The 21,774-nt window shown below is 29.3% G+C and overlaps 1 protein-coding gene across 3 annotated transcripts in view; it reads right to left on the bottom strand.

The window, feature by feature from the left end:
• Positions 1–21,774, bottom strand: part of LOC107450156 (NF-X1-type zinc finger protein NFXL1) — an 80,894-nt gene that overhangs the window by 18,626 nt on the left and 40,494 nt on the right. For all 3 annotated transcript variants that reach the window (XM_016065894.3, XM_071187555.1, XM_016065893.3), the window contains exons 7-11: positions 21,606–21,767; positions 19,666–19,997; positions 17,424–17,555; positions 11,697–11,787; positions 6,344–6,464 (exon numbers count right to left, since the gene is read on the bottom strand). In XM_016065894.3, coding sequence (XP_015921380.2) covers positions 6,344–6,464; positions 11,697–11,787; positions 17,424–17,555; positions 19,666–19,997; positions 21,606–21,767 — 838 coding nt within the window. The remainder of the gene's footprint in view (positions 1–6,343; positions 6,465–11,696; positions 11,788–17,423; positions 17,556–19,665; positions 19,998–21,605; positions 21,768–21,774) is intronic.

Genomic DNA, 21,774 nt, shown 5'->3' with positions numbered 1-21,774 from the left:
AAAATCTCAAGATTCTTGGCACAATTTTTGCAATGAAATATCTGCTTACTTCAATGATTGGTCAGCTGAGCTTAAGATAGAATCATTTAAAGAATTGAAAGAATTAATTATTATTAACTAAATTAAAACTAGAGTACCAAATGAAGTAAAGCAACATTTTCTTGATACATGGAATTCTATGAATAGTTCTTTGAGTTTTGCAGAAAAACTAGATGAATTTCAATCTTTAAGATTTGGTATTAATAAACAAACAGGTACTAAACCAAAACAATTTTCTCCTACTTTGCAGAGACGTGTTGCACATAATGCACCACAAGTAAAAAGAAATTTTACAAATAATTATCAGAGTGGTCCGGGACAGTTCCGATATCAGACTGATCAACAGGGGGACAGCGCAGGATATGGGACGAAATTATAATTACCTATATAGAGCTGGTTTCAATCAGTATAGTAATCATTCTAAATATAATAGTAATGAAATGAAACTGCCAACTGAAAAAATTTACCATGGAACTGTTTCTGATAAATCTTCCCAAACCAAATATGACAAAAAGTGAGAAAATGTTAATGATAATTCTTCTCAAAATAAATGTGACAAAAAGGTTGAGCATAAACAATGACAATTAAATTCTTTATATTTTTGTGATACGATTATACAGTAAGGAACCGATTATCCGGAACGATCGGGACCATCGCTATTCCGGATAACTGATTTTTCCGGTTTTCTGAATCGCTACAAAAAGCCGTTTTTTTTATTGTTAAACCCAACTAAAAAAAAAAATATTTGGAAATAATCTTAAAAAGAAGAAAAAACGAAGTAATACACTAATGATTATTTCCAAAATGATGGTAAGGTAAACATCTTTCAAAAAAGAAAGAAACATCCTAAAATCTTATGAGGAAAAAATTTTTTTTTTAAAGATTGCGGGATAATTTATTGATTTTCGTTCCGTTTTTTTGGTTTTCGGATTTCCGGAAAACGGGTCCTGTACTGTATCTGGAAGTGATGGCTCAAAAATTGAAATTCTGGCATTTTGTGATACTGGAGGAACAATATCAATTGCTCCATCAAAATTATTAAAAAATATTAAATATAGAAAAATTGAAGAAAAATATAAAGTGCCATTACAACAAACACATGGTAACAATTCATGATTTTGACTTAATTGAAATAGATGTTTGTATCGGTAAATTGACAAATAAAATTAAAATGTACGGTATTAATACAAATTTAGATTATTGTTTGCTATCACTACCTGACTTGTACTTATTTAATATTAAAACAGAGTTTGATAAAAGAATTGTTGTTCAAGGTGAAAATGAGCTCAAATGCTCTAAAAATATTGTAACTCATTCAATATGTTTGTGTCTCAATGTAGTTAAGGATAGTCTTTGCTCATCACCAATGAGCAAACATTCTAAATCACTTGAATCTGTGGATTATAACTCAGCACAGGAAATAGTAGATAAGAGAATGTCTTTATTAAAAGAAAAGTATAAAGACATTTTTAGTGAGGATAGGTATCATGTTGGACTTATAAGATTAGAGCCTCAGAAGGTTATTCTTACTTCTGAATTGCCAATATCTTTACGCCCATATCGTTGCTCTCCTCAAGATAATTTAGAGATTGAGACACAAATTAAAAAGTTGTTAGAAAATGATATTATAAAACCTTCACATAGACCATATTCAGCTCCTGTAACAATGGTAACTAGAAGAGACGAGAGAAAAAGAAACAGACTTTGTATAGATTTTAGACATTCAAATTTAGTAACAAAACCAAAGGCGAACCAATTCCTCGAATTGATGATGTTCTTGATGACTTAACGAATGCAAAATATTATTCTACAGTTGATTTATGTTCAGGTTTTTGGCATTTGAAAATTAGAGATTTTGACACTGAAAAGTTTGCAATCACCACTAATTTTGGTTTATTTGAGTGGTTAAGACTCCCTTTTGGCTGTTAGAACAGCCTCAGTCTCTTTCAGCGTGCTATTCGCCAAATACTACAAAAACATAACATTAAATTTGCTAAAAATTTCTTTGATGATATTATAATTTATAGTAACTCTCTTGAAGAACATTTAACTTATTTAGGAAAAATTTTCGAAATTTGTAGGTTAGAAAATATCAAATTAAAAGGTTCTAAGTGTGATTTTTGTAAAACAAGTATTAAGTTTTTGGGTAATAAAATTTCCGAAGGTAAATGTTCTCCTCAGGATGCAAATATAGAGACAATTAAAAAAACTTCTTCCCCCTCATAATGTCAAGTTATTGCAGAGGTTTTTAGGAACGATTAATGTTTATCATCGTTTTATTCAAAATTATGCAAAGTTAAGATAACTGGTAAATAAATTACTTAAAAAAGATGCTAAGTTTGCATGGTCTGAAGACTGTCAAAAATCATTTGAAGAGTTAAAAAACGCGTTAATTTCCAAACCAGTTTTATGTCTTTTCAACCCACAAAGAAAATGTCATTTGTATGTAGATGCTTCTGGTGAGGCTATAGGTGCAGTCCTTAAACAAGAGCACTCAGATGGAACACTACATCCAATATCTTTTCATTCGAGGCAATTAAGAACTTATGAAAAAAATTATTCAATTACAGAATTAGAATGTTTAGCAATAGTAGATGCTCTTGATAAATATCAACATTCTCTTCATGGAACACCTTTCACCATACATACAGACCACACAGCTCTAGTTTGGTTGAGAAATGTGAAACATCTGACAGGTAGGTTATTTAGATGGTCTTTAAAGTTATCAATGTATGAATATAAGATAAAATATAAAAAAAGGAAGTACTAATTATGAGGCAGATATGCTCTCTAGAAATAAAATTTCTCACCATAATTGCTATTCAACACATTCAATTCAAAAAGAAAAATTAATTGAACATCAAAGGCTTGATAATGTAAATAATCTAACTTTAAGAAAATTAATGATGTTTTAACTGTAAATAAAAAGGGCTCAATTAAAATTGTAGCCCCCTCTCCTTAAAAGAAGAATTAATTTCAAAATTAATTCTTATTTCTTATTAATAAAATTAATTCTTATTTAAATAATTATTTCTCCATACTATTATTGGTCAGATATTACTAAGGACATTAGTTATTATGTTAAACACTGTGAAACTTGTCAGTTGAATAAGATATCACACTTGAAAAAATATGGTTTGTTACAGTCAATGCCACCCTGCAAATAACCTTTTGAGTTAATATCACTGGATTCTGTAGGTGGTTTCAACTATTATAACTCTTCTAAAAAATATTTGAACATTGTAATTGATCATTGTACCAGATATATCTGGGCTTTTTGTAGCAAAAATATTACATCAGAAGTGTACTCAAATTTGTTGAGGCCTTTATTTACATCCTATGCTCCAAAGGCTTTATTAACTTATAGGAACCCAGCCTTTACTTCTAGTCGATTTAAGAAATCACAATGTGAAACAATTGTTGACAACTAGTCACCATCCACAATGTAATGGAAAATCAGAAAGAGTAGGATAAGCAATAGTTACTAGATTAAAGTGTAAAGTAAATAACTTCTCTAAAAAAATTCCTTGGACTAAAATTCTTGAACAGGTTGTGTCAGAATATAATAATACTCCTCATGCTGTTACAACTTTTCCACCTGCTCATTTAATGTTTGGCTTCTTGCCTTTTGATTCCCCTATCGATCAACCTTTTTACCCCCCAGTAGAAAAAGCCAGAGAAATAGCTTTTGAAGAAACCAAGGAACATCATTTGAAAAATAAACTTAGATATGATTTAAAAATGCTGCTTTTAAGGTAAGAGATTTGGTAATAATGGAAGAATATAAATATCCTAACACTAGAAAATTAACTTCTCCTTATTCAGGCCCTTACACAATATTAAGGAAACTTTCAAATGTAAACTTTGAAATAGATAAGTATAATAATCAAACTGAAATCGTTCACTCCTCCAAATTAAGATATTTTCATCCAGCTGAAGAATTTCATTTAACACCAGAAGGTAAAAATTAAGATTACATTTTATGTAAATTTTAGTCAATTTCTGTTGTGATATTTTTGTAATTTTATAATAAGGCAAAATTGAATTTTGTAATTTATTAAAAATAACCTTGAACTATCATAAATAATATTAGAGAGAAGAATTATTCAAGAAAAATTGACGAATTTTGTAACTTGTTAAAAATAATCCTGGACTGTCATACATATTGATGATGATGATACGAAATATTACCCCCTTTTTAGGAAGATCCGACCCTTAAATTGTGAAAACCAGTGCAGTGCTTACCCATACCTGAGATAACAGGTCATGCGGGCGAAGTTTTATTTTTTCTTATTCTTCTTTTGTTTTTGTGGAAATATTAAACCACAACTGCATATAATTAAAGATAACACACTTAAGGTTGCTAGGATCTTCCATAACACTGATTGCTGTGATTCGGGCTGTTTTCCTCCTGTTGAGGAACAGGGTCCCTTATCAAGCAAATTCCCTTTAAAAATATTGGAATCCTAAATTCCAAAATCAAGACACAGATGTGTCCAAGGTTAAGTGATATGAGGTGAAGTGGAATTTATGTTTTTGAATTGTATTTTTTTTTACTTCATATTTTGATGTTTGTATTTTATAAAGGTGTCTATACTTAATCAAGGTTATAGTGACATGTAGTCACAAAGAATGAGAAGTGACAATGATGCCAAAAATGTTTAAGAAAGTGAGTCTTTAATTTTTAGGCCTAAAAATTAATATGTTTGTGGAAATGAGTACTAAAAATGAATATGTTTGTAGAAATGAGTATTAAAAATGAATATTTTTTGAAAATAAGAAAAGTAGTTGTAAAATATGTACTAGAAAGAGCAGTAATTACTGAGATTAAGAAGTATATTTGAGATTTATAGAAATGAAGAGGAGATTTAGTTTTTTTTTCTTCACATGAAGTATTTTTAAGGAGTTAAAGAAAATATTTTAGATGACTATTTTAAAGAATAACAGAAAAGAGAAAATATATGAGTATTTTAAAGTTTTGTAAGATGAAGATTTAAGAGTTTTGTAATGAAGTTTTTATAAGTATGCTAATGGATCCTCAATCAAGTGACTTATGTGACAAGGACTTAACCTAGGTAGCAATTTTTTAAGGCTTATTGTTTAGTTGCAACTACATATTTTAATATCAGATGTTATTTTAGCATCTTAAGAAGTAGAATATTGAGTGTTCTTATAAATATTTTTGTTTTTTAAATATGTTTGTTTTTTAAATATTTTTGTTTTTTAAATATTTTTGTTTTTTAAATATTTTGAGAGTTAGTATGAAACCATAGCAATTGAGGTAGTTTCATATGTTTTGTTAACACAACATTTGAATATTGTTTTAATTTTTAGATTGCTTTTGTAATTCAAATCATGTGATCTGAATCATCCAGATTAATAATAATTTTGAATAGTTTAAATAGAAGATGATAAGTAAGGATTTTGATCTTTCCTCAATGAGATGTGATATGGAGCCTGATCACCTCCGGGTCAACACCTTTGGGATATTGTGGGATATTGTAACATCTAAAATAATAGCTTAATTGAATTAAATGGATTTTAAAACTGAATCTAAAAGGAATTATATTTTAATTGAAAACTAGCCCTTCTAACAGATGAGAACTTTAAATAATCTCTTTCACATAATTAACTAAACTCTTCGCATATATATTAACTTTAATTGAATAGCAATGTGATCTTTATTTATAATATGAGTCCATACTGTGCAGTAAAATATCTTAATGAAGCCGAATTCCCATTAAAATCAATAAATATTTTGAGATATTAATTCATCCTCATCCAGTCGTATGATTTTACGGCGTCAATTCTAACAAAGAAGTCTGGATATTAGATTACATGACATGAAAGAATAACTGTATGTTACATGGAAAAAAGCACGCACTTGTCTTTTGGAAACGGCCTAGTAAATTTGTGCCCAGGAGCTCTGCTCCATGTATATAATTTATAAATAGCTTTTTAACTTTTTTTCTCAATAAAAGCCTAGAAAAATTATTATGTTGTTATCCTCATAAAAAAGGATATTGAATTACGACTGCAAATATTATAGACTGCATTATTATGATAAAATGAAAGACTCGACTCAAAAGTACTGCACAAAAACACAGATAGAAATCATTACAGGAAGAAGGCATGACATATATATACATATATATATACAAAAAACCTTTAACCTTGTTTATGATTGCGTTATTATATAATCAAGTTCATAACTATACAATTAAATTAAAATTGATCTCCAAGTTAAATAAATATATTATAATCCGTAAAACTTTGCATTTATAATACACCGAATGATACTAACTTGCATTCTGAGTGACATTGTGGTGGGACTGTAGATTTTTTCCTTCCACAAGGAACAACAACTTTACTAGATCCACAATTACAAGAAACAGTTACTTTTTCCTTACAAGGATAACAAGGTCCTGAAAAGTAAAAGTTTCTGCATTTTTAAACAAACATTTTTATTTAATTAATTGATATAAGAATGATATAAATCCTTAAACTTAGTTCTAAACAATCAGCCCTTATCAAAGACAGAAAATCCTATTTATTTGGGACTTACTCTAGAGGCTGAACTACGTTTCACTGAACAAATAAAGAAATGTGACAATAAAGCCCTCAAAAAATTAAGAATCTTGAAAAGCCTTTGCGGCACAAATTGGGGAGCATGCCCTAAAATCTTAAAAACTACCTACACCACATTGATTTGACCAGTTATAGAATATCCTTCGTCCATCTGGTCTCATGCCTCGACTTTGGTCCTTAAGAAGATTAATAACATACAGGCTAAGGCCTCAAAGATTATAATTGGTGCTGTCTCTTCCACAGACAGCATTAAATCACAACAGGAATGTGGTCTGCAGACGTGCCAACCTAGCAAAATTAACATTCAGGAGTTTCCCTAACAAGAATTCAGGAGATTTCAGGAGGGGTAAAAAAAGGTGCATGGTATGCAACATTTGGCACTTCTAAGGAATTTTAAGTAAAAAATTTATTAAATATAAGAATGCAAGAAATTTTACACACTAATAGAGCAATAATTGTTTAAAAATATTAAATGGAAATAAAATAATTAAACACAGATTTAGCAACACAAAACTATATTAGGTAGATACTCTTTAAATAAATACCATTTCCTTAATAAAACATTATTCAAAAACCCGACACTGTAATAAAAATACACAAAAACTTTTAAAAAATAAACAAATTGAATAAGTATTTTATTTTAAAAAACCAATTCAATACTAATGTCTGTACAATAAAGAACCAATTATCCGGGATGCTCGGGACCATCGCTATCCCGGATGTCTTAATTTCCCGGTTTCCTGGATCGACAAAAAAGTGTCGTTAATCGATGTTTTATCAAACCCAAATTACAAGGAAAAAATGTAAACACATTTTAAAGTAAGAGAAAAAAGAAAAGCACTCCTAAATCTAAAAAGGAAAAAAATTGTAGAAAAATAAAATTTAAAAGAATAAAAAAATTTGCAAGTTTAGACAAGAAAAACAAGTTTAAAAAATAATTACGATTCCTAAATCAACTAATAAACAAAACCAATGATTAAATAACGCAATATATTTCATGGGGGGGGGGGAAAATAAAAGGAAAACCTATTAATCTAAATAAAAACAACACTTGAAAATTATCGAACCGAAACGATAGTTAAAAAACGGCACTAGCATAAATATTAAAACCTAGAACAAGGCAAGATCAACGGACTTTAAAAAAAAAAAAAAAAAAAAATGAAAAAATTTGGTAATACAAATAATTTTATTGAGTGCAAAATTTATCATGAAAAAGAAAAAAAAAACGTAGTGGAATCAGAAAAACGAAACTGCAATCTGCTTCATAAAATAATTGTATGCTTAAATTAATAAACAATTCTCCTTTTTTTTTTTTTTATAAAAACGCGATTTTTAATTAAAGCAGGTGTGATTCCACATCAAGAAAAACTTGCGAATGATACCGCACTTCCAAAGAATCAGAATTTATTCAAAAGAAAAACATTTTATTTTTATTAATCGATGTCAAATAGATAAATATATTTTTCTCTTTCATCTTCTGTTCACTGATATGCATGTGCAATGCATTTTCCCCACCCCCTCGTAAATCAAACTAGCAAACGAAATCATCATGCCACTCCTTTGAGTTTAACGACCTAAAAGAGAATAAAGATCTAAAATCTTCAAGGTCGCGGAAGAAATGACGTTTCTCTGGGTAAACGGGGAAAAAAATTCTTCCCTTCCTCACATTTTCCTCTACTCAACTTCAAGGATTAGTCCAGTTTCCGCTTTTTTTTTTATATCGTTTTAGTTCAAAATGGCGGGAGAACCGAGCAAATTTTTTTTCCGGATTATCTGGATACCAGATAAATGGTTCTCTACTGTATGCATGAAAAAAAGAGTTGCAGACTTAGCTCTCCGCAATTAAGTCTTGCTAAAGTCATTGGTACATGATTTGTTGAAATTGATCCATACTTCCGTTTCGACTTAAGACATCCTTGAATTTTTTTTTTTTTTAAATATACGAAGACTAAACGAATAATTGATATCACGTTGCTAGTTTACGAGCTTGTTGCCAACCGTGGAAAAATACGCATTAAAAACTATAAAAACAGCAAGATACAATATCAATTCCAACTATCGAGAGTACGAGTTTCCCCACTCCTGAACGGACGTCACTCGATAACGACATGTGACGTCATTGCATTCAACTCCACACGAAAGAAGAGGAAGATTTCACCCGCCCCCAGTGTAAGGGGGCGGGTGAAATAGGAGTGTTAAGAGGTAACGTTGAAGAGGGGGGAAAATAAAGCATGTTCAGCTACGCTTCAGGCAGATGGTAGTTTGATAAGAGGGGATGGAATTCAAGCTGAAATAAAAACTTACTTTCGAGGAAAAATTAGGTAATTTTGAGTTTGGCTGTCGATCGCAGTAAAATTCGGGAGTTTTTCAAATCAATTCCGGAGGGCGGGAGAATAACTCAAAATTCGGGAGACTCCCGCAAAATGCGGGAGAGTTGGCACGTCTGGGTCTGAAATTACTCGATAATATAAGAAAATGTAGTGTCATCATCTTTACCAACAAGATAAGAAATCGTGAAGAGGAACATGGTAGCAAACAAACCTTTTTGAAGTGGAACAAAAATATAAAGCTCAAACGATCCTCCACCTTACAATATGACCTAACTGTCAGGCAGCAACTAACTGTTTGCCTTCACTGACGGTTCGTCAGATGAAACTCTTGACAACGGAGGAGCTGGTGTCAACTTTACTTTCCCAAAGAGTGGAAGCACAAAGCAATTTAAGATCTGAGGAGGCAAAATAGCTTCAAACTACACTTGTGAACTCACTGCCATCCAAAAATCCCTAGATGAGTATATAAATCTTGAAGAAAATGAAAGAACCAAAGGGTTAATCATCTTCAGCGACTGTAGATCTGCTCTTCAAGCAATTCAAAGAGGTTCTTCGGGGCTAACTATAAATATACACAGTACACTTTGTAAGATTTTCCATTTGAAGAAACAGTGCACCATGCAGTGGATTCCCTAGCATGTTGGCATTACTGAAAACGAGATGGCTGATGCCTTGGCAAAAGAGGCAAGGCAATTAAACACAAGCAAAGTTACTCTTGTCACTCTCAGCGATATCAATTCAGTGACTAAGGCAAAATTCACTGATAGGAAAATCCAAATCAAACAACAAATCCCTGAAATCAGTACCAATAGAACTCTCACCAGCACACTAACAAGACTCCAGACAGGACACTTTAGGGGATGAAGATTCATGGTGACGGGACAAGGACTTACTGCCTCTGCAAAAATTGCCCAGACATAGAACTAACCCCCATACATCTATCTTTTCAACTGTCCCGCTATACTGGCACAATTGCAGCAAATAAGTGACAATCCGTGGACGGACTTATATGAAGAAAATTACCTTCAAATAACAGATGTTGTATATAGGACCTTTGATCACATTTAAAATTATTTTCTGTCCATGACACGACACCAACCAACCATATAAGAATGATAAAATATAGACAGATATATTTTTTACATTATGTAAAAAATCTACAAACTTGTTACGTGTTAATTTACTTATTGACTAAATAGTTTATTATAATAAACAATAAAACCACTCAGTCATAGCAAAGCACCCAGTACTCATACTTTTTCATAACCTCAATCTTTTAAAAAGGATTCTTATTTAAAGGTAGGAATACTGCATAAATTTGGTTTGAGTTAGATGAAAAGGTGGGCACTTATGCTAATACCTTTATTTTAAAACTTCCCCACCACTGAAAAAGCTTTCATTTATAGCAGATTTAATGTGCACATTGCTGTATGTAAACACGCTCTCATTAGTTGGTTTAGTTTCAGCTTCAATTAAATAGGTGAGCAATACTCTAATAAGAAATGTCTTAGCATTAATAAAAATATGCTCTACAAAAGATTTCACCATCTTCAGAGAATATGTATCACATATATATTTTTTTTTAAAAAGAATATAGAGCCAGAAAATATTAGGTTTCACATGTATAATCACTTGAAATGAGTCAAGAATATTTAGTACTTAAAATTGTTGCAAAATATCTAAATGCTTGAAAAAATGATTAACTACAAATGTAAGGTGAAGAGAAAAATAATCGGAATCAAAGCATTTTTAACTTTACTTAGATTTCTTATTATATAGCCTGAAAAGAAAAACTTTTCAATGTTTTATGATACAATCCATCCACAATATTTGATTTTTTAGAGGTTTTACCAACATTTTATTGATGTGATTTTTTTTTGTTGCAACAACTCTTAGCCACGATAAATACCAAACATATATAAAATAGTTACACCTATTTGCAGCTAATTTCAAGTGAAATTTTCTTAAAGGTATTTTTGTTTTCAAATGGTGCAAAGCCTATAAAATACATTTCAGTAAACCAAGAAAATTTTACAATGGCTTTATAAAAAATAACCATTAGTTCAACAGGTTATTAAAATTTTATTAATAATACTGACTCTGTTATTGTAGTTGTTAATTTACGTCGCACTAGAGCTGCACAATGGGCTATTGGTGACTGTCTGGGAAACATCCCGGAGGATGATCCGAAGACATGTCATCGCAATTTTGATCCTCTGCGGAGGGGATGGCACCCCCGCTTCGGTAGCCCGACGACCTGCGCGCGAAGTCGAGCACTTTACGGTAGCACAGTTTAACGAGGACCAATACCGCACACCCTGGGTCCATATGCAGACTGATCCAAGTGGTCACCCACCCGCACACTGACCGCAGCCAGTGATGTTTGACTTCGGTGATCTACTGGGAACGGTGTCTTAACGATCAGTCCACTGCGGGACTAATACTGACTCTATTTAATGCGATTTAAAAATCAATGCAACCATTTTAAAGCAAATATAGTCCAAACTTATTAAACAAAATTTTTAATTAAAACATTATCTAAAGAAGTTGTAAACAGTTCAACTGAGGATTATAAAGCTTTTGGTATTAAAGAAAATGAAACTCTTGAACAGTAAAAAGATAAACTAAGGTTGAAGTTATCAAACTCAAATAAAGAATTTGCGAGTAAAAACTTCCTTCCTATACATAACAGAATGAGAGTGATCTAGATAATTTTTCAAACAGAAAAGAATTATTTACCTGTATGACACAAACTGGTACATTTATGTTTTCCACATTTTAGAGTCTTTCCACAAGGAACTTCACAAGGTGGACAATTACCAGTACAGCACTAATAAAGAATTTATAATTTGTTAATTTGTCTTTTAAAAAAAACAAATTATAATGCAATTGCAAAAAATAAAAAAATATTTTATCCTTTTTTTTTCTTTTATCAACCATAATTTATTCAGGGCACAATATCTTTATCTTGTCAGTAAACAATGTTTTTAAAATAATACAAATGGTTATTATATAAGCAACGAATCAACAAATGATAAAACAATATTTATTAAAAAAGATTAAAGTTTCAATTCTTCTTCGAACAATAAAAGTTGAACAGTGAAATGCTGAAACAACATTCGCAGAACAGAATATATTAGTAAGATTTGTTTTGATTTGAGACTTTGTTTTGAGTTAATTAAAAATAAAAATAAACCTTTATTTCACACCTCATAAATATATATAAGGAAAGAACAGTTCTTTTGTTTAACTTACATTCTTTAAAATTTTGTTGATAAATACTGTTTGATAAGATATCAAATAAGTTTTTCTGCGAATGAGACATTTAAAACAAAAATTAAATTTTCATTGCACTTTAATATATATGTCTTCAGGAATTTCTGTTAGCAACTTTTCATAAATTATTACTAACAATCAAGTCAAATTAACAAGAAATAGCATATGAGAAAAACAAATACTGTAGAATGTGGATAATTTGGCTCAGACACACACACACACACACCTCATTTAGTAGCTCAGCTGTACTATCATATTTTCCTGAATGATATTTTTCATGAATATTGACGTTTGCAAACACTCAAAGTTTGTTGCCAAACTTTGGCACGTCAAACCGCAACCATCGAAAATTGAAAAAAAAGGTATACAATCCAATTCTGCGAGTTTTATGTTAGTAATATTCCAAAAGCTTATTTAAAGTAGAACAAACTTGCATCATTATTATAGATAAAACTTTTTGTTTGTAGTAATTATAAATTAATCAAATTTATCACAAACTGTCATTCGGTGAGGTAACAGTAACAATGTCAATGTTTCATTACCAGACGCAGATCTAAAAAGTAAATGTCAAAATATATCATAAATTATGAGCACACATTTGTCTAATTTATTTTCTGTGTTGTGTGCATTGCATTGTGTTGCATCTGAGTAAAGTTTTCGATCTATTCCCTAGGTTGTCCAGACCGTAACCCTGTCGCGAATTGCCAAACCATATCATAGATTATAAATTTGGCGATAGCAGGTGGAGTTGGCGATGGATTACGCGTAAATGTTGTGGGAGAACGAAATTCCATTAACCTAAACAGTGTAATTCGATATTCTTTTTCTCCTCCTCAACTAGCCATGATGAATAAAAATAACTCATTAATTCTTTTTAGTGAAGAATAAAAAAAGAAAATAACCTTTTTATTGTTAGGATCATTTTACAAATACACTGCATTTATATTTTATTAAACGCAATAATTTATATTTAATTAAACGCAATAATTTATATTTTATAAAACGATCTAGTTTTTTGATATAACAGATTCAATTTTTTAATTTTTTTTGCAAGAATTGTGTTTGCGAAGAAATAAAAATAATTTCTAGATGAACCAATCACAAAAAATAACGTAACATTTTAATACCATGTTTTATTGGAACGCTATTTTGAATAATTAATTCTATTTAACTTTTATTGTAAGAAAACATAACCTGTTTCATTTTAGAGATCTTCTCTATTAAATCAATATTCTCTATAAAAGAATAATGTAAGCTTTTTTATAGTTTTTTTTTTTTAGAAATTAATAAAGACATATTATTTACCAGAAAAAATTAGAGTATTCAAAAATGTTATCACGCTTTAAAGTAATAGTTTCTTGCAAACGAAATAATCGATATTTTTAAAATAAAGTTTGAAAGCGTTTGTTTCATTACTAGAAGCATTTATAGTAAAAAAAATATATTAAATTACTTTTTTTTGCATAATTTTATTAAATTACTATAGATTGCATACAGGTTATTCTGCAACGATCATACGTAACATAAATTCATAAATCCCTAAATACTGTTACATGAGTGTGGTAATTAAAAATATAATTAAAAAATAACGTAATTAAAAAATAACATAATTAAAAAATAACATAATTAAAAAAATAACATAATTAAAAATATTGTCAACCTTCAATTAAAAACTTCCTGTTGTGAAATATTAATAATAATTATAATTTTTAACAAATTTTTAGGCACAAATTTTTAATTCTTGAACTTAATACAGTCCTTCATATGAAAATATCAGAAAATTTATAAAAGAAAAACTATATTTTAAAATTGAGCCATTGGCAACAACAGGGGTTAGATGTATGTGCTAAGTTTAAATAAATTATATGTTATATAACTCACATTTAAGACTTAGATCAATTATCAGATCATAAGAGAGTTTTTTAATAAATAAATGTAGTGATTGTTTGATTTATAATTCTAAGTCCTGGGTGTTTAATGTTAAGTTATACATTTCTTTTGAAATAATTTTTGAAATATGCAAAGCAGGGCGGCATTCATTTCAACTTAAAAATCATCAACTTATCTTTAAATAACCATAGATAAATAAAAAACAAAAGTTAGATAAAAACTTTAAATGAAATACTTTTAGAAACATTCTTTCTAAATAATATTTAAATAAAACATAATCACTTCGCCTGAGTGATTTTGTAAGGAATTCTAAACTTTTTAATTTTACAAGTTAGGTGAAAATTAATTTCTTACAATAGTGGTAGGGAATTAAGGAAATTCTAAATCTAAAGTTTGAGTCCTGGAACGTAAACATCTGATCATTAGATCAAAAGTTAGTTTTAGATTTTTTGTTTACTGCTCACTGTACACTAAAACGTGATTTTTTTTTTCTTTTGAAATTTTGATTTTAATATCCTTACTTCAACCTCCTTCAAGTTATGCTTACTTTATAAATTTAATCTCAACTTTATTTTTCTCTTCACTTTTAAACTGTAAAAGACTTTTTCTCCATTTGTAAATTATGAAAAAAGTTATTAATCTGATTGCGTAAACAGTTAATTCATTAAAATTAGACATTCTCAATTAATTCCTTTTAATAGTCATTTATATTTTTAATAATAATTATTTACGCAAAATTATAATAAAGGAAAGTTTGATTAGAAATTTAAAAGTTTCTGCTGCAATAATTAGGGAATTTCTATTGACAAAATTCAAGTAATTTTTTTTCCGGAGCAAAATGCATTTTTATTTAAAACGGAACAATACTGACTTAATATTTATACGATAAAAGACTCTCTAATCGCTAACACCGATGACAGGAAAAAATTTCGTTCTTTTTTCTTTCGCACAAAAAGTTTATAACTTAAATTATTGTTCTTTCATTATAAAGCAATCGTATAATATTCTCAAATCAAGTAAAACTTTATCAAGTAAAACTTTATCATGTAAAACAAGTATCAAGTAAAACTTTATGACGAAGTTACTTACCTACCGTTTTACAATTATAAAATGAAATAATTATTGAATTCTACTTGCATTTTAAAATGTAATTCTCAATTGTTCAAATTATTATTATTATAAAACTGTGTATAATGAACATTTCAACTAAAATAATTAGTACAAATTAGCTGCTAAAAATTCTCTTAAACATTTATAAGTATTATGCATTTATAAATTTCAGCTTTTCGCATTATTGCTAAATAATCTCTGCGTCGAAAAATATTTGAAGAATTCCATAATAACTGAAAATTAAATAAAATTTTTAAAAAAATTGTAAATGGTTATCGAGTAGAACCATTAAGTTTAATTAATGAATATAGAATTGGAAATAAAGTCTCTGCTAAACAATAAAAAAAAAATTTATTTTTTAAGTAAACAAACTTTATTGTAATAATCATTTCATTATTAAGGATTAACGGTTAATGTGAAATTATTAATTTTAATTAACGGACGAGTAGGTAAAGAAGTTCACTACTCGAAATACATTTAATGAAAGTTATGAAAATATAGAGGGGGCTATGGAGGTATAATACATAATTTTTTTTATCTTAGTTTTATTACGACCTTCTAAAAAACGCTAATAAACACAATTATGTTAACAGATACAAACAATTATGTCGGCGCTATAACAAAAAAATACGCTTTACATTTAATTTAATGCAGAAGAATCTAATGAAGATCCACTTATTTGAAACTCTGAAATGTCACACCCATATATAACTTGGTGAATGATAGATACGTGATACCGAAAACAAAACAAAAACATAAGCACACAGCTGTTGGGCGATTAGCGAGAACGCTCCTTTAACGCCAATGGAAATTTTCGCCAACCCTTTTATAATCTATGGTATGGTTTGGCAATTCGCAACCCTGTCAAACCGTAACCTCAGGATTAATTAATTGAATTTAACATATCAGAAATTAGTTTTTTCCCTATGTTTTACTAATTGAAGATATTTTTTGACTGAAAATAATTAAAGTAAGCCTTTTTATACATTTTATAACTATTTAACTTAATATAAAAAATTTTCAATTTATTTATGATACCAATAATTTTTGATGAAAAATAAAGGGTAAATATGGAAAATTCAAAATTTTAAATTTTTTGTTTATACTTATAAGGGCATCAAAATTTTTGATGTTCACAATTATTTTCTGATATTTCATACATTTTCAAACAATTGTGGAGGTGTAAAAATAGTGTGCCTATTATTTTTATAAAATTTTTTTTAATTATCAAAAGTTAAAGTTTCTAGAGATTTGCCCATATATGAAATAAAATGTTTAGATAAATTTCTAGACATGAAGACATGACAGAATCGAGAAGTGAGTTGGTTATGATCTTACTCACTTCTAAAACCTGTCACTTATAACTTTCATCTTAAAGATTAAGTTTACCTCTCATTGAATATACATACTTCAATTTTCAATGCTTTGTGAAAAAGGTGTCATCTGATATTCTCTAGTTTCTTTTTTGAGAGCAAGTCAAGGGCTAAAGCAAAGTTTGAGGTATCTTTCAACGAGCCTGCAAAAACTGCTCCTGCACTGTCTGCATGGTCTGATCCCCAGACAAAGCTGCTGTGCACATTAGTACAGTACATTCTACCTTTTTACTGTGTTTTCCTTTTATTGCGTGTTAGTGTTTCAATGGATTGTTAAATTGTTATTTTGTCTTAATTTACATTGTCATCCTATATTTTTTCCAGATATAAAATTAGCAACTTGGGGCTCTTTTAGCTTGGAATTATTTGTTCTATATTTTTCAATTCTCTGTATATATAGTTCTATATGTACAAAGTGTAATAGTTTACTGTTAATATGGTTCTGTTATATTAAATAGTTCTGTTTCATATTAAATTATGTTTAATACACACACACTTTCCTATTATTATAATAATAATAATACATAACTTTTTTTTAAAAATTTATATAAAAACTGAACTTTTTTGTTCAGTTTAGAAAATATGCTAAAATTAATGAAGACCCTTACATATCTTTAACCATTTTTTTTTTTGGAAGATACTCCACCTTACTTAATTGATTTTGAAATACAGTAAAATATCTGAGAATTCTGTCTCAAAACATTTCTTTTCCCTTCAAAATTTTTCCATTAAAAATGTTTTAAATTTTTTTTTATTTAAAGAGAAACAAGGTAGTAAAAATGGGATTTTGAAGTTAAATACAAAATTTGAACTATACCTTTCTATTGCAATTATGCCGTCCGCAATCTCTACGTCCTTTGCATTTGGTGTCACATAGATATTCTTTACTACATGGTACTGACTTTTCACGCAGTCCACATCTGCATTTTTTAAACTGCATTTGAATACACTAAAAAGAGAAATATATAGAAGAAACAAGTATAAAATGTTAGCACACTATATTTCTTTAAGATTTTTATTTAAGAATTACTAAATTTGTAACAAAATTGATGATGCTGCAATAAAATTAAAAAATAAGAGGACCATCAACTTACAGTTAATTAAAAGCGCTAAGTACATTTTCAGTGTTTTTTTAAAAAAAAAATAATAGAATTTTTCTACCTTTTTAAAAATAGAGAAATTTTTAAGAACATTTTAAAACACCAATAGATTTTTTTCCAGGTGTAATGTATGTGAAGTGGCAGAAAAGTGTAAAATAACAAAATAACAATGGAAAATTTACTAAGAATAATAAAAAATTATACAATTTGTCTTTTTTTGTGAAAAGCTAATATAATATTCTAATGATACTTTGTTTGAAATATTTATTTTTTCTGATATACTTATACATTTGAAAATAATTCATTTAAAGAATATATTTCAGATTTGGTCAATTCTTTCCAGAACTACTGGGCATACTTTAATGAAATTTTTTATAAACATAGTTTGATATAATACAAATAAAAAAAAGCCATACAAGAGTTACAATACTCCCCAGATGATCTTACTTGACTCTCAGAGTCAGACGGCATGAAACAGTGGTCATATAAATAACAAAAAAGGGGGTTAAAACCTGGTATGGCTATCTCTTACAGAAAAGTAGGCCATATAATGTGACTTCAAATTGAAAATAAGGTAGTTTAAAAGTGAAAAAATTGTTCCCACTGGATCAGCAATACTATTTTCAGACTGTAGATAGTTTTCAGCAAGGAATTGCAACTCTCTTCCTCCAGACAGCTCTGTGAGGATGAGGTCTGGTAACAAGATCCTTCTGGCAAATACTCTCACTTTAAAATCATAGACCAGATGAACTCTATATAGTCCAACAATGTTGTCTATTAAAATGAACCGAGGGTCAACTGCACCCTTCAGAAGCAAACATAGGGCTCCAAACATATATCAACGTATTTTTAAGCAGGTGAAATGCTTGTCTGAAAAATATGGAAGGTATACTATCATTCAACAAGAAGCTTGCCCATAACACAAAAACTCAGTTTCTCAGATATTAGAAGGCAGAAAAAATCCCTGGTCCTCCTCATATGAAAATATGATCCATTTGAACTTAAAACTTTTTATCTGTCCTGAAGTATCCAATAAATCAAACATTATAAGAGAAGAGATGATGGTCAGGGTAGTATTTTTTGTTGAATAGTTGTACACCCTTTCATGTCTTTGGGAGAGGCGATTTGATTAGTTTGAAGCAAAGAGATAATGCTTTGGAGCCCTGGTTACAGTTAGCTGAGATTTTAAGTTAAAAGTATTCACCAGATGGACTAGATAGCAAGGTTTCCAGATTCCAGCTTTTTAATACATGCCTAAAAGTGTCTGGAGATTCCAACTTGCAATTCTTAATTGAAAATCATCTAGGGCAAGAAAACAGTGTTGCTGAACAAGTTTAAACAATTGCCACATAAACATCTAAACTGTCTCATTTCCAGATCCTCTTTACGAATATTATTAGTTAAACAGCTTCTAAGATATGAAAATTGGAAGGTTATTTATTTTTTCTGGAACTATTTAATTAGGTTTTCAATGATAACATAGATCATTTGTAACAATTAATTAAATAATTTTGAGTGATGTTTAAATTTTTGAATAGAAAGAAAAAAATCATTTAAAACACAATTTTGACACTTAAGTAACTGTAAGCTAGTGAATTGTATAAAAAGCAAGAAAACAGTTTTAGCGGAGATTTTTTGGGGGGGGCAAAAACTTTGATTTTCCTTTCTTGAAGAAGATATAGTTGTTTTAATAGGTTTTCACTAGAATTTTTCTTGGAAAAAATCCTGTGAGTTAAGCTTTTATAAGAAATGGAATTTTTTCTGACAATAAATTAAATTAAAATTAGATTTGCAAAGCGCTTGAAAACTAGGAACACTACCCCTACAGTATTAAAAAACATTCTAATTTTTCAATTTGATCATGCATGAAAACTTGTTTTCTGAAATATTGTCAAGGTACATTTCGATCAGAAAATCAGCGAGAAAATAATATATTACATTCAGTAAGAAATATTTCACCTCTTCACAGGGACCAAAATGACATCTCTGACTGCATTGATGGATGGTGCAGAGTAACAATTTATTACAAGTATCACCACAGGGTAATACATTTTCAGTGCAAGGTAACATCATTTTCTTTTTTCCACATGGGCAATGCCTCTCCCCAGAATTTGGACAGGGAGAACAAGGTCCTGAGTGACATACCAGGTTGCAAAAATGATTACCACATTCCAAGGGTTTATTACAGACTTTATCACACTTCCAAATCACATCAGTACAAGGTCTACTCTGAGATTTAGCTCCACATTCACAGGTTTGAATTTTTTGTAATTTACATGGAGGGCAAAAACCTACACAAGAATATAAAAGGTTCATTATAAAATTTTTCTAAATAACACGTAGAAGAGGGTGCATATCAAACACTACCAAGTCCAAGTCAACGAATTTAATTACACATAGAAACACTCAAGGGAGTCTCTATTAAAGGGGTTTCAGACGTTTAGTACCAGAGCACATTCCAGAATAACAACCAGACAGCAGTCTGATAATGTCTGTAAGATAATTTTTATGTGATATTAAGGTGCGCACAACCAATTTGGTATTGCCAAGAAAAATCATGTACCTAAGAGTATAAATGATTTATAGCAATATTGGTATAACAATAAACTAACAAAACGTATTTAAAATACCCTTAAAAAACAAAATTATTATCAAGATACTTTTTTCAACTTAAATTCAAAAATAGACCAAGAACAAAAAGTGAGCACCAATAAATTAACTTCTAGTGATCAGTGACAACCAGATGAATTTTTCAGTTTCGCTCTTACTTAGAAAAATAGCATTCATTTACTCAAGACATTCAATTCGAATACTCAAAGATTAACTTTTTCAAACTAAGTAATCTGATATCCCCCATGGCAGAATCACAGCGACACGACGACATTGCCGCAGTATGTTAGAGTTCTTGTAGAAAGATTTTTCTTTTGAAAAGCAAAATAAAAAATTGCTTTTCTTTTTAACAGAAATTTGCATGTAATATCCGAATTATGCATTCTATAATCACTTTTTCATGCATTTAGATGATCAAAATTTAATCTCGAACCGAAACACGCATTTCAGGAGTCTGATTTGTGTGATTTTGTTGTCTATCTTTTTTTCTGGCAATTACTACTACAGATTTCGTGATATTTCATTATTTCTTTTAATTGAGATGACTATTTACAAAATGCAAAGAAGGAAATAACTTGGGCACCCCCCCCCCCCCCCCCNCTCCCCCCCCGACAAAATACAAGAATATCACCCATAATATTAGAATATAAATTATTACATGTTCAATTAAAAAAAATTATATAGTTTTTGTTACTTTAAATCAGTAACATATATGTTTGTTATTATTAAAAGTATCTTTTCAGAAAAATATTAGTGCTAGAAAGTTTTGTGGCAGATAGTTCAAAAAAATTCTGATACAGGGCTGATATCTACAAAATCAATTTTGTACAAGCAATTAAGAATGTGTTGTTCTTGCATGGATTAATATTTTTAAAATGATTCAAAATAGAAAGCTAATATTTAGACCGAATTTCACACTTCTTTCTAGACAGTTTGTAGTTTGCCTTCTTTTTAATACATATATTTTTTAAGTTTAATATTTTATGCAATTGCTTTAACCGTAAAGGTTTAAAGTTAATTTTAAGTTTGACATTTTATTAAGTTTAGTTATTAATTTAGCAATTTAATCATGTTATATTGAAAACATTATCAGAGGAAAAATAGGATTTCCAAAATTTCAAAAAAGATAGATTCAGATGTTATCAGATTAAAAAGCAACAATAAAAATTATAAAATTCCTAAAAAACCATATTTTTTCAATCATTATGCTGAACTAAGAAGATCCATTATAAAATTGAAAATCTTTTTAACAACATTCAATTACAAAATTATTTTAATTATATACAAACCTTTGTGACATAATTCCTGACAGTAATGTACATTACAAGGTAAAACTTTCTGACACTTCGTTCCACAAGTCCATTCTTTATAACTGCACCGTTTTAGAGCTGCTTTACTTTTAAGACAGCAACAAGAAATTGCAACAGTTTTAGGACATGGTGGGCATGGACCTATTAC

This window comes from Parasteatoda tepidariorum, chromosome X1 (genome assembly GCF_043381705.1).
Source record: "Parasteatoda tepidariorum isolate YZ-2023 chromosome X1, CAS_Ptep_4.0, whole genome shotgun sequence".
Taxonomy (NCBI): domain Eukaryota; kingdom Metazoa; phylum Arthropoda; class Arachnida; order Araneae; family Theridiidae; genus Parasteatoda; species Parasteatoda tepidariorum.
Note: the sequence above shows the minus strand (reverse complement) of the source record. Positions and strands in the feature narration are given on the sequence as shown.